We start from the raw sequence: 12,780 nt of genomic DNA on the forward strand, positions 1-12,780 counted from the left end.
AAATAGGACTGTTTCAGGACGTCCAAGACAAAAGAGTCGTTATTTACCATATTATAGTCAAAGAGATACTATTTGCCCAAATTTCAAAATATTAGCTAATTATTTAAAACTCAGAGTTTTTTGTCAATGGCTTTTTCTCCTGTTTTTTTCTTTTTCTTTACTTAATTTTGGGGAGGGCATTCCACATTCAATTGATGTCTCATCTTTATAAATTCATAAGCCCTAAGAAAAAGAAGCCATCTTTTTTTCCCATTTGTAATAAACTTCACTCAATAACATTACAACAGTAGCGTCTTTAAGTATTCACTACCCTACTTCAGATGATGATTGCCAACTTTGTTTTTGTAGCAATTCAAGGCTTCACTAATTATCAAAAGGGGCATTATGAAATTCTTCCAAGTTCTAAGCAAAATTAATTTTGATTCAATTCAATTTCCTGACATTATTTTAGAATAAGAAATAGCATCAAAGTATAACCTAAGGGTGACACAGACACAAAGCCTCTGAAAATCACGGGTCTAAGCCAAAGATCAGTAAACTGTGGCTCTCACTGGCCAAATCCGATCCTGTTTTTATGGTTTTACTGGAACACAGTCCTGTCCTATGGTGGCTTCTGCACCATAACAACACAGTTAGGTAGTTATAGCAGAGACTGCATGGCGTGCAAAGGCCTAAAATATTTACCATCTGGATCTTTACAGAAAAAGTTAGCTGACCCCTGCTCTAAAATGTCATATGTCAGGGCACCTGGGTGGCTCAGTCTGTTAAGCATCTGACTCTTGATTTTGGCTTGGGTCATGATCTCAGGGCCGTGGGATAGAGCCCCACATTAGGCTCCACACTCAGCGCAGAGTCTGCTGTCCCTCTCCCTCTGCTCCTCCCCCTGCCCATGCTCTTTCTCTCTAATGATAAATACAACCTTAAAAAATAAATTAAATAAAATGTCATGTCTGTTAAAAAACACATCTAAACTTGGGGTGCCTAGGTGGCACTGTCGGTTAGGTGTCCGACTCTTGGTTTTGGCTCAGGTCGTGATCTCAGGGTCGTGAGATCAAGCCCCGTGTCGGGCTCTGTGCTCTCAGTGCGGAGTCTGCTTAAGTTTCTCCATCTCCCTCTGCCCCTCCCCACCCCTGCATTCTCTCTCTCTCTCTAAATAAATAAATCTTAAAAAAAAAAAAAAAACCACATGTAAACTCAACTCTCAGAAGCATTCTGCTGTTTTAAAGAATCCAAATTATAAGAATAAAGCTAAGAAGCAATTCAACTGCCTTTGAGGCCATGGAACCTTCACAGCTGGATTTTTCCTTCAAACTTAATGGCACAAAAGCCAAAACATGCCTGAAGAGAAAGTGGCAAAGTCAAACAAATGCGTGATGGCAACACGAAAGCAGCTCTTTCCTCTCCTGGCACGCTCGGCTCTTCCCCCCATTCTTGGCATACCTCTCCAATGATGTCAGTCTGAGACCCCGCATCGCAGAACTGTTGAGGTAAAGAATCGCCAAGCACACCCGGATTGTGAGGGAACTCTTGCGGAGGGTCGCTAAGAGAAAAGCTATTCTTAAAGCCATCGGTCAGCTTGGCCAGGCTCTGCAACAGAAGGAAACGAGTTACTTGAGCGGAGGTGGTAATGCTTCTCTTCCCTTTAGAAGCTGTCATTGCATCGGCTCCAGGGCGGCCGCGTCAGTGCCGGAGAGCTGGCCTGCCCCGACCCCCACTCCCACGAGATGTAAAAGACGCGTCCCTCACGACTTGCACCATTAATCCAACGTGTAGCCATCTAAATCAGACAGTGACGGAGTCCTCCTGGCAGCACGGGAATTATGTAGAGAACAACTGTGGTACCATTTTTACTGTTTTTTGAAATCTTTGTTTCCTAAAGAAAAAGAATTAGCATTCCCTCCCAAAAAGCCAAACTCAGAGAAACAGAGTGGCATGGTGGTCGCCAGGGGCTGTGGGGTCAAAGGGTACAGACTGAGGGTTATAAGACGAATAAGTTCCAGGGCTGTAACGTACAGCACGGCAACTCCATGTCTGAAAGCTGCTCAGACAGTAGATCCTGAAAGTCTTCGTCGCGCACAGACAAAAAACAAGGTACCCACGTGAGGTGACGGATGTGTTAACTAACTTCATCGTGGTAATCATCCCACCTTATGTGTGGGTATCGAATCATCAGGTTGTACAACTTATATTTACACAATTTTATCTGTCAATCGTACCTCAATAAAATGGGGAGGGGAGCACTGCCATCCAAAATGTTGTATCAATAAATGAGTCTGACAGGGATGAATGCTACCTTGAGATTTTTATAAACCCCACAGAAGGAAAACCACTCCCAGATGAGGTTTACCTATTTTTATAACCTGATTTTTCAGTCATAATTCTACATGGTCAAGAGTCATCTCACATGGATGGTAGCTTGCCAAAAACTAGAGTAACTATGTTTTCTGGTGTACGTAACTCCTTTGGATGGAAATCAAAAAGAAATCAGATTTTCTACCATTTTTTTTAGAAGACTTTTGAATAGATTTATCTCCAGCAGACACTTCTGCAGACACCAGAACGCACAGGGGCAGTGAACACGCGTGGCTGGCTCTGGACCCAGACAAAGGCGTGCTGGGATGGGCCAATACTGTTAAGTTCATAAAAGACAGAACAACTTCTTTGATTTTCCTGGAGAGGACGTTGCCCAGGCCTCTCCCAGGAGCTTCTCAGAGAGGATGCTGGGGTCTAAAGCTTCTTACAGAAATTCTCTCTCCAGCCTCCATGGTGGGGAACCCACTCAAGGCAAGCTTGTCCCAGCTCTGCACACTTGGAAAGGCCAGGTCAGAGAAGTTAGTTCATCCTCCTGGGGCAAGGCCTCCAAGCCCCCATGGTGGACTACCACCTGCTTCAGCCCCGGGGTTTGGGCTTAGATTGTATGGGTGATGTCCACACCACACCTCGCCCAACGCTGCGCTCAGAGGCCTCAGTAAATGGCAGTAGCTCTTCTTGCCACCAGTGCTCGGAGAATATCTAACCATTCATTGACCATGTACCTCTCGTGACCTGGGAGGGCATCTGAAAATACAGATTATTGGGTCGCACCTCCAGAGCCCAATCTAGCAGGCCTGGGGTAGGGCCCAGTAATGGGCAATTTAATGACCACCGTGGGGACACTCCGTAAGTCTCCTGAATCCTTGACCTTCAGAAGCACTGCCGTGCAAGGCAGCTATGTGTGCACCTGTCTCGCTTGGCCCACAAGTCCGAGCTCTGCTTCACATGTCCTTCTATGCCTTACATTCTGCAGAATCTAGACACACGCCTCCTAGGCACTCAGTGCGCTGAGTGGAAAATGAAAGCCGGACCCAAAACATCTGAATGCACCCCGGGATCGAGCAAAAAGACCAGTGCACATTCATCTGCAAAAACTCAAGCTTTTTCTAAAAATAACAAAATCTCCAGAAGTTCAAGGGACAAAGAATAAAGCAGTACAAAGCCCCAACGATCCCAGCCATGTAACGACCATCTGTGCACACGGCAGAACACTTGGCAGCCCTATCAAGGAGTGAAGCAGCTCGCTGTGTACAGACACGGGAGCAGGTGTGGGCATTACTGTTACGTGAGGAAGCCGGGCCGGGACAGCAGGAGGCACAGCCCTAGCTCTCCGTGGGACAGCCGAATGTGTGCCCGCACCCTCCCGGGTCTGCAAAAATGCTGGCAGGGAATACAAGCTAAGAGAAGTCGTTACAGGAGATGAAAGAACAGGGTGACAGCAAGACTTCTCATCAGAGACTTTTTAAATTATTTTGATTATTGAACAATCTGTATCACCCATCGTTATGGCTTAAGTTGTGCCCTCCCAAACGACAGGTTGGAGTCCTAAGAATTGGCAAATGCGAGCTTATTTGGAAAGACAGTCCTTGCGGACGGAATCAAGTGAAGGTGAGGTCATACTGAATTAGAGTGGGTTCTCATCCAGTGGTTGGCATCCTCGTAAGTAAGGACGAGAAAACGTAGACACAGAGACACGGGGAGAACACCATGTGACGACGAAGGCAGAGATTAGAGTGGGGCATCTACGAGCCAAAGAACGCCAAGGATTGCCAGCAGCTACCAGAAGCTGGAAGAGGTGAGGAAGCGTCCGCCCCTAGAGCCTTCAGAGACAGCATGGCCCTGCTGGCACCTTGACTGTGAACTCCTGGCCTCCAGACTCTTGAGAGAACCAATTTCAGTTGTTCTTCACCCCTTTGTGGTACTTTGTCATGGCAGCCCTAGGAAACTAACACCCATATTTTTAAATATTTTAATACACAGTACGCAGAAATATACACACACATAAAGAACATATATACACATACAGCATGTATGTATGTTTTAAAATATACATGAACTGTATACATAACGAATATATAATACACACTGTCAACACATATTTGCCTGAAATGTTAACTAAAGGCAGACAGACACGGGCTGTGAAGAATGCCGGGCCCCTACCTGCATCAGGTCCCGCCTCTCCTTCTCGCCGGTGCAAATGGCTTTCTTGATGGTCCGGAGCTCGCTCATTATCGCCTGGGCCTCATTCAGTTTGTAGTTGCTGTGAGCGCTTGACATCTTTCTATCAATCCTGGTTAAAAAGAAAAATCAAAGTCATTCCATGCGAGAGTCTAACAATCCACTGAACAACAATGGAAAACTCAGAAGCTTTATAGAAAGGTGGGAGACAGTCGAACACATTGGTTCGGCAAAGAAAAATAAAGATCCCATAAAACCTTCCTTGCTTGTGGTATACAGACAGAGATGAGACTTGACCAGTGGACGGCTTCTTTGCTCCAGGAACACCCAATGCAGGTGAGGACTTGCGAATCAGGGTTCCCATGACCTCTACTAATGATTAGGCAACCAACAGTGGCTTAGGTAATTTCCTGACATTTTAAACTCCTCTCTGACAGGAGGATCATGTCTTATTTGTTTATCCCCAGCATCGGGGTTAGTGGTCCAAAATGCCTATTAAATCAACATACGAACGACATCAACATACGAACATACGAACATGTGGGAAACAGCAAAAAGTTGTGAGCAATGCAGTAATGATGCCTCATACAAAACTGCAAACTGTCTCTTCCACCTTTCTTTATCTCATTCCAGTTCTAATTTCTCCCTCTCTCTCTCTCCCTCCCCCTCCTACTCACCTCTTCACTTCTTTCCTTCAATCCAAACACCCATTCATCCTTCCTTCTATCCGTTCAAACTTCCTCCCTCCCTCCCTCGCTCCTTCCTTCCCTCTCTCCTTCCAGCCAGTCCGCCCCTGTGCACACGAGGCCTGGTCTGGGTGGTGGAAGCCGAGTGCTGACCAAGCCGAGGCTCGGCTCCTACAGCGCACCCTTCGTCTCACCTCCCCTACCTAGGTCTTGGGCCTTGGAAGGCCTCAGGGCTAACCTTTTGGTTGGAATACTTTGGTCCAGAAACGGTATGAACTCCTCTGGAAAGCCATCAGCAGGCCTCTCAGATTCCAGACCCGCCACCACGCAGGTCCTGGGGCTAAACTGTCTCCCCCAGGTGACCGGGGAATCTGGATCCTTAACAGCCAGCCCAAACTCCCCGATTTTCCACTCACGAAAGCATCCTGGCAGGCTGGTGAGTACCAGTGACACTTGAGTGTTACAGCAGGACCCTGGGCAAGTCACTTCAACTCTTCACGCCTCAGTTTAATGCCTCCCCCGTTTAATGAGAAAATGTCAGGGAAAGGCTTCCTTGGCAGGGCGCCGGGCACGCAGTGTTTGCGGGGATTATGCTGATTATCAGCTTAACGCTGCATCTGCACACTCACGGTGAAGACTTCGCCAACTCTGCCACTTTAGGCCCGGAGTTGGTCTGCGCTATCAGCACCCTTGGAATAAGAGAAGGACAAATAGAAGAGGCGGGAACCCAGTCCCTCCCTCTGGAATCAGGCCTCAGGGCTCAAGAGCACTACTGGGACTGCATCAGCTACAAATGATGTATTTATGAAAACTGGTCCTGAGTCCTCTTCCATGGAGTGGATGCGGGCACATCGTGGGTCCCCACACATTCCCTGGTGACACCCCTGCATCCCAACATGGCCGGCCCACATGCTTTCCCATTTTAGCTGTTTTACAGAGAACCAAGAGTCTCCACCGAAGGTAGAGATGGAAGGTCATCCATCTCACAGCACATCAGCCCAAGAAGTGGCCCAACTTTTCCTGCAGAGAATACTTAGACTCGTTTACGTAATAACGTCTCCCTGTATTCATCTGATAAAAGGCTTTCCGATACATCTCATTTAACGTCCCAACCAACAACCCACAAAGGCTGATGAAGGCGGCAGGAAAGGGTTACATCATTCTCAGACAAAAACAACCCAAGGCCAGAGAAATTGGATTTCTCTGTAACCATCAGTGACCAGCCCCTCTGCTAACCAGGTCTACAGCTCCTCCAAAATGAAAAGCACAGCAAATAGATCATCACCTGACACCCACACCCACAGAGAGAAATGCAACTCCACTACACAGAACAAAACCTTTTCAATGGCTTGGAAATGACAGCTAATCAAACAGCCACAGAAGCACAGACACACACCACCAGCGTTCAACTGTGATGTGAGCCGCGACGCACGTCAGCTCGGCTTTATACTTCAGTGTTGTGATTTCCTTAGGGCTTTTAGTAGCAATAGAGCCTAAGTGTGGCCATCAGTAAACCCAGGGATTGAGCCAGCAGCCTGTCAAGGCACCAGGTTCCACGATTAGGCCCCAAATGCCCTCAGGGAGGGGGATCAGCAGCCCCGTAATTCATCCCCCGCAGACACCGCAGCGCACCTCGGAGAATGACAGCTCAACTTCAAGGCCACAGACCTGCACTTTGAGCTCTCCCCAAGTGGCTCTGAGACCTCGAAGAGAAAGCAGATTGGCCTAGAACAGCTGCTTCCATTCTGTTCCGAGGGCGTCCTGGTGTGGGGAGCAGGAGCGGCTAAAGGGAGAGCCTGTCTCAGCTTGGGGACCCTCACCGCTGCTTAGTAAGCACTCCTCTTTGCTCTGTCTCAGACAGGAAATGTCTGAGATGCGCAGAAGATGTCACTTGTAGGAAAGGAAAGGGAAAAAGATTCCACTGTTTAAAAAGTGTGAAAGCTACTAGGGAACATGGTCTTGAAGTCCTAGTATTTCAGAGAGAATACTGTTATTCAAAAAGTTATATATTATTATTATATTATATAAGTATACATTACATGTTATGTTAATAATATCATCGCATATTGTTAGATCTGGCAGAGCAGCCTGGGTTCAAACCCACGTCTCCCAGTTCTCAAGTCTGCACTGGATCGCCAAGTGCAGAGATGCCCCTTAATACCGCAGGCGCACCCCTGCTCACAGCGGCCAAGTTCAGGCCCGTATGCTTTTATAAGGGCAAGCAATGTTTCACAGAATTCACACCACTTCCAATTTTCAACTACAATAAATCTTCATCTAATAAAAACTTCAAAGGAGAGGAAACCTCTTCCTTTACATCTGCAAAATTCATTTCTTTGGGAGTGTTCGCCCTTTGCTCAAATTCCCTCTAGAACTTTGGTCAAATTCAGAGAATGTGGTCAGTGATTTGGTATTTTAAAATACCAATATATTCCATTTCATAAAGAAAACAGTAACATCTGTGACTGCCAAAAGAACGGTCTTTTCTTTTCTTTAATTTTAATTAAGAGCCCAAGAGAGTGCTTATACATCTGAAATAAAAAGAAAAGTGATAACCGCTCAACAAAAGGTGGTATTAATAAAAACGTAAGTTATTATACAGTGTGCTATGATCTGAATGTTTATGCCCCCCCCACCCCCCAGTTACATGCTGGGATCCTAACTCCCATGCGATGGTGTTCGGTGGTGGGGCCTCTGGGAGGTAATCAGGTCATGAGGGAGAAGCCCCCGTGAATGGGATCAGTGCTCTTATAAAAGAGACCCCACAGAGCTCCCTGCCCCTCCGTCATGTGAGGACACAGCGAAAAAATGGCTATTTAGGAACTGGGAAGCTGGCTCTCAGCAGACACACAACCCGACCATGCTGGCACCTTGAGCTGGGACTTACAGCCTCCAGAACTTTGAGAAATAAGTTTCTATCGTTTATAAGCCGCCCAGTCCATGGTATTTGGTTATAGTGGCCCGAGTGGACTAAGGCGCAGTGTAAAAAAATCCAGTACACACACTAGAGTCTTTACTTTTCACTCCTCAACATCTTACAGCAGCTTCAGGGAGATTAGGTGACTTGCTCGAGGTCACGGAGCCAGTAAGAGGCACAGTGTGAGGTTCACAGCGAGGCCCCTCACACCGGCACTCATCCTCTTCCTCGCTGGGTTAGAGATGCACTCGAAGCCAAGGCCTCCAAACGCACACAGCGTCAAACCCAAAGGCCACCCACACGGCCCGTCAAACGTCATCCCAAAGGAAACTGGTGCTCTTCGTGGTCTGCTTTTGCAAGAGATGATCAGAGAAAAGAAGAGAAGGTACAGCTGAGAGGGCAGTTTAGAGCCGTCTGTCAACCCCTACCTCCTGCTGCCCTGAAGTTTCCGTATTTGTTATTCAAGTTAAGATGTCAAGGGAACTATTCTGGCAAAAGTAAAACCAAATGGCTGCTTTTTTTTTTTTTTTTAAGATTTATCATTTACTTGAGAGAGAGAGAGAGCATGTGGGGGGGGAGCAGAGGGAGAGAAGCAGACTCCCCGCTGAGTGCGGAGCCCAACAACATGGGGCTCGAACCCACAACCCTGAGATGGTGACCTGAGCCAAAATCGACAGTTAGACACTTAACCAACTGAGTCACCCAGGCGCTCCAAACCAAATGGCTTCATAAACCCACAGCATGAAGAAAAGGGCTGCCAGGCCTCCAAAGATATTCCGTGTTAATACCACACATTACAACCCAAAAGAATGAGAAGTTTTGTTACAACTCTACCAGCTCTGGCAGGCGGCCTGGAATGCACGTCAGACAGCTTCCGGCAGCTTTCTATGCGCAGCAGGCCCTGCGTGGGGCACCGGACCCAGGCCACAACCAGGAACAACACCCGCTTTGGTTCCGCCCCCCGCCCCGGCCGTACAGTTAGCGGAGTAGAGCCAGGCTTTCCGCACGCGCCGCACCTTACGTGCGACGTTCATGGGATACTGTCGGCCTAGGCCTGCTCCAACTGTGAGCCATCCCATTCTCTTCTGAAAACACCAAATCCCCTGGGACAGAAAATGCTAATCCCAATATGTAATAGTGCGGCATTCTAGTAGAGAACGCTCGGGAAAGGGGCGTCACTCTTGTTTACGGACACACACGGGTTTCGCTTTGTTCGTGCCACCCGAACAGGGAAGAGGTTCACCAAGCAACTACGAGGCTCAAAGCACAAAGGCTGACCCTGTGCTGAAGAACGTGCTGCATGGAAACTGGGTATTGGAACATCTAGCGAACACCCCTTTCCAGGATCTGAATAGCAGTAACAAGGAACAGGGTTTCTTAAAACACAATGGAGCACAGTATGTGGAAGAGAAGACGACGGGCTGATTTACAGAGCCCCCCGCTGTGGCACGGGGCAGCCCAGGCCCTCCCCTAGAGGGTGCCGGTGTCCAACAGTGACACGGACCCCACAATGGCTCCCGGCAGGCAGGCGCCACGACATCAGCCGCTCACCACAGCGCCTGGGGCAGCGTCCACGCGTGCCACTCGGCCCTGGCCTCTGTCTGCAACTGTCTGCGTCCTGAGGATGACACAGGGAACAAAGCAAAGTCCTTCTTCTCATGCGGCACACTAGTCAAGGAGACAGACCACAAAAAATAAATCACTAGGGTGGGCAGCAATCCGTGTTTTAAGGAGAAGGAATCCAGTTTCCAGGACGGAGTGTGACGGAAAGGGGTCCTTTTTAGAGCTAGTGCTCAAGTGAGGACCTTGGTGAAACACCATTTGTGCAGAGAACCACAGAAGGGAGGGAACAGGTGTGTGGAATTTGGGAGAAAGGGTGTTCCAGGCACAGGGAGCTACAAGTTCCAGTGGGGAGAGCCACAGGGTGGCCAGGGGGTGGATGCAGGTGAGCAGGGGTGAAACGGGGGCAAACGAGGTCAGGACAGGGGCCAACTCATTCTGGATTGGGGACTGTACTCTAAGTGGGAGAGAAAGCCCCAGGAAGCTGCAAGCACAGGAGACACTGTGAGGGTCCATATGACTACGGCATGAGAATGGTGAGCCGTAACAGTGACCGTGGCAGAAGCTGCAAGAAGGGAACAGGTGCTAGGTGTGCCGCCGGCACACCATGACAACAGATGCTAAGAAGGTGCGCAGGACGGTGCCCCCCCTCCCAGAGCGTCTTGAGCCATCACGCCAGCACACAGGGACCTTACAGGTGTCCTGGTGGAAAGAGGCTTCAGTGAGTGGCACGTAAGCGTGGGAAACTCGGGGTGAGGCAACGTTAAATGAGCGTTCTGGCTGCGAGACAACTCAGAATCTAACATGAGGTACATTCCATATCTCCGGGAGATCTAGAGTAACTAGAGAGGGAAATCTCCCACACCTACGGCACACTCAGCACATTCCTGTACATCACCCATTTGGGAAACTGCACACATCCTGCTCTGAGCCCTCCGCCTTTGCCCCTGGATGTTGCTAACGAGTTACACTAAGATCGCTTTTCCAAACAACCTTCAGAAACTGGAAGGCAGCGGAGCCCAGCAGCATTTTCACTGGAAAAGATCGATTTTTCTAAAGACTTTCATACTCATAAATGCTACTCCTATTTTCCGAAGACTTTTATGAAGCGCCTCAAGAGAAATGCAAATTACAACTACACTGAGATACTATCTCTCACCTATGAGACCGGCAAAAATGCAAAAGCGTTGACAACACATTCTGTTGGCACAGCCGTGGGAACAGAAACTCATCTGCTAGTGGTAGGAAGGCAACAGGGCAGAACCTGTAGGAGGGGGATTTGGCAACCTCTCCTAAATACAACCGATGCATTTACCCTTTGACCCAGCAAACCCACTTATTCTGAGCTCTTTCACATGTGCACGTGCACAGCATCAGCTGTAAAGCTGATGGGAAACGTTACGAATGGATGCATGAGGCTGACCATACCAGAACGCACTGGTACTCTCCATGTCACAAGAGAACCGGACAGTCTGCAGCTCCCGACGCAAGAGACACCACCACCAGCTACGAAACAGACTTCGCCCCCAAAAAAGAATAGAAAAAGAACTTGAACTCAAATCAGATCAAGCCTCTCGAACTCACTGCACTAGTTTGCATAAGTAGCAGGGGACAGAAGAACACGTTAAATGTGCAGCGGCGCGGCAGAACCCAGTATCGGGGAAATTCTACAGGACGAGCAAATTGCTTTCTTCAACAAGTAAGCTGTCAGAAAGGAAAAAGGAAAAAAAAAGAAGGATGGGGGAACAGAGATTCAGAGACACACCCACCAAACGTACTGCGCGGGCCTCATCTGAATGGACCCAAAAGCGCCAGAGAAATGGGAAAACTTGCTGGAGGAGGGATGATGTTAAGGGCTGACTATTAAATGGGGTACAGGCATTATAGTTATGTTTTCAAACGGGATCCCTATCTTTAGAAGATCTATTTGTGGATTCAATACGCCTCTAGGATTTGCCTCAATAAGGCAGTAAGGGTTTGGGGGAGGTGACAAGCTGACAGACAAAACAAGACTGGCCCCCATGTGGCTAGCTGGTGAGGTGGGGGTGAAGGGTCCAGGAGGGCTCCATGCTACCGCTCTTTCTACTTTTGTGTATGTTTGACATTTTCCATCATTAAAAGTTTATATATATTACACACACACACACACACGTACCTATTCTATCATTAACCTAGAGACTGTGTTCATGGCCAGCTCCCATTTACAAAAATTAACAACGTACATAGACCCCCCTCAAAAAAATACAAAAGGTTCTTTTTTCTTCACCTGGACCCAAGCGTAATGATGGATTTCCTTGCTAGCCAGGAAAGTTCACCAAGATAAACAAGTAAGAGTTTAAAATGTTATAAGCGGCTAAACTCCTGGCGAGGTGCTCTGGAAAAGAATATCCTGGATATTCTGGGAAGCAAGAACAGCAGAAAATTTTCTGGAGGAAAATCTAGGGTCTCTGCCTTAAATCAACACTAGTAATAACATCCAAGAAGCCCTTTTCCGTCCAACAGCTCATGTATTATCTGTGCTTAGAGTCAGGATTTTACGGTAGGGGTTAGGGTAATCACATTATTGACGCTCACGGAAGGTTTTCAAAATTTCTCAATAATAGCGGCACCTGGGTGGCACAGCGGTTAAGCGTCTGCCTTCGGCTCAGGGCGTGATCCCGGCATTCTAGGATCGAGCCCCACATCAGGCTCCTCTGCTAGGAGCCTGCTTCTTCGTCTCCCACTCCCCCTGCTTGTGTTCCCTCTCTCACTGGCTGTCTCTGTCAAATAAATAAATAAAATCTTAAAAAAAAAATTTCTCAATAATAATACCAATCTGCATGATTCGACGGAAGCGTAAGAGCCAGTCTTCAATACCAGAAAAATAAGGGGGCTGTTTTCGTCTCCTGCGTAGCGTGTATAATTCAGGGGAAGGCTACGAGATTATTTTTCACTTGCAAAGAACTTTAAGCACGGCATGCGTGCCTGTGTTTTGTCTCCTTCCTGGGAGGACAGAGAGAGCATGTACAGTCAAACAGCCAATTAAACACTGCCTCTTGAGGCAGCTCTAGCTGGAAAGCTGCAGTGAGTCCCCCAGGACCAAGGCTGGGCCAGAACCTTCTCCCACGCCATTCCTCGGCCTCTCCT

At 48.0% G+C, this 12,780-nt stretch overlaps 1 protein-coding gene across 2 annotated transcripts in view; it reads right to left on the reverse strand.

Annotated features, from left to right (window-relative positions):
- The window catches only part of WWC3 (WWC family member 3), a 117,067-nt gene that overhangs the window by 43,806 nt on the left and 60,481 nt on the right, over positions 1-12,780 (reverse strand). For both annotated transcript variants that reach the window (XM_087859871.1, XM_087859870.1), the window contains exons 6-7: positions 4,474-4,603; positions 1,441-1,587 (exon numbers count right to left, since the gene is read on the reverse strand). In XM_087859871.1, the coding sequence (XP_087715997.1) occupies positions 1,441-1,587; positions 4,474-4,603 (277 nt within the window). The remainder of the gene's footprint in view (positions 1-1,440; positions 1,588-4,473; positions 4,604-12,780) is intronic.

This window comes from Ursus americanus, chromosome X, assembly GCF_024610735.1.
Source record: "Ursus americanus isolate L20-20 chromosome X, mUrsAme1.1.p, whole genome shotgun sequence".
Lineage (NCBI taxonomy): Eukaryota > Metazoa > Chordata > Mammalia > Carnivora > Ursidae > Ursus > Ursus americanus.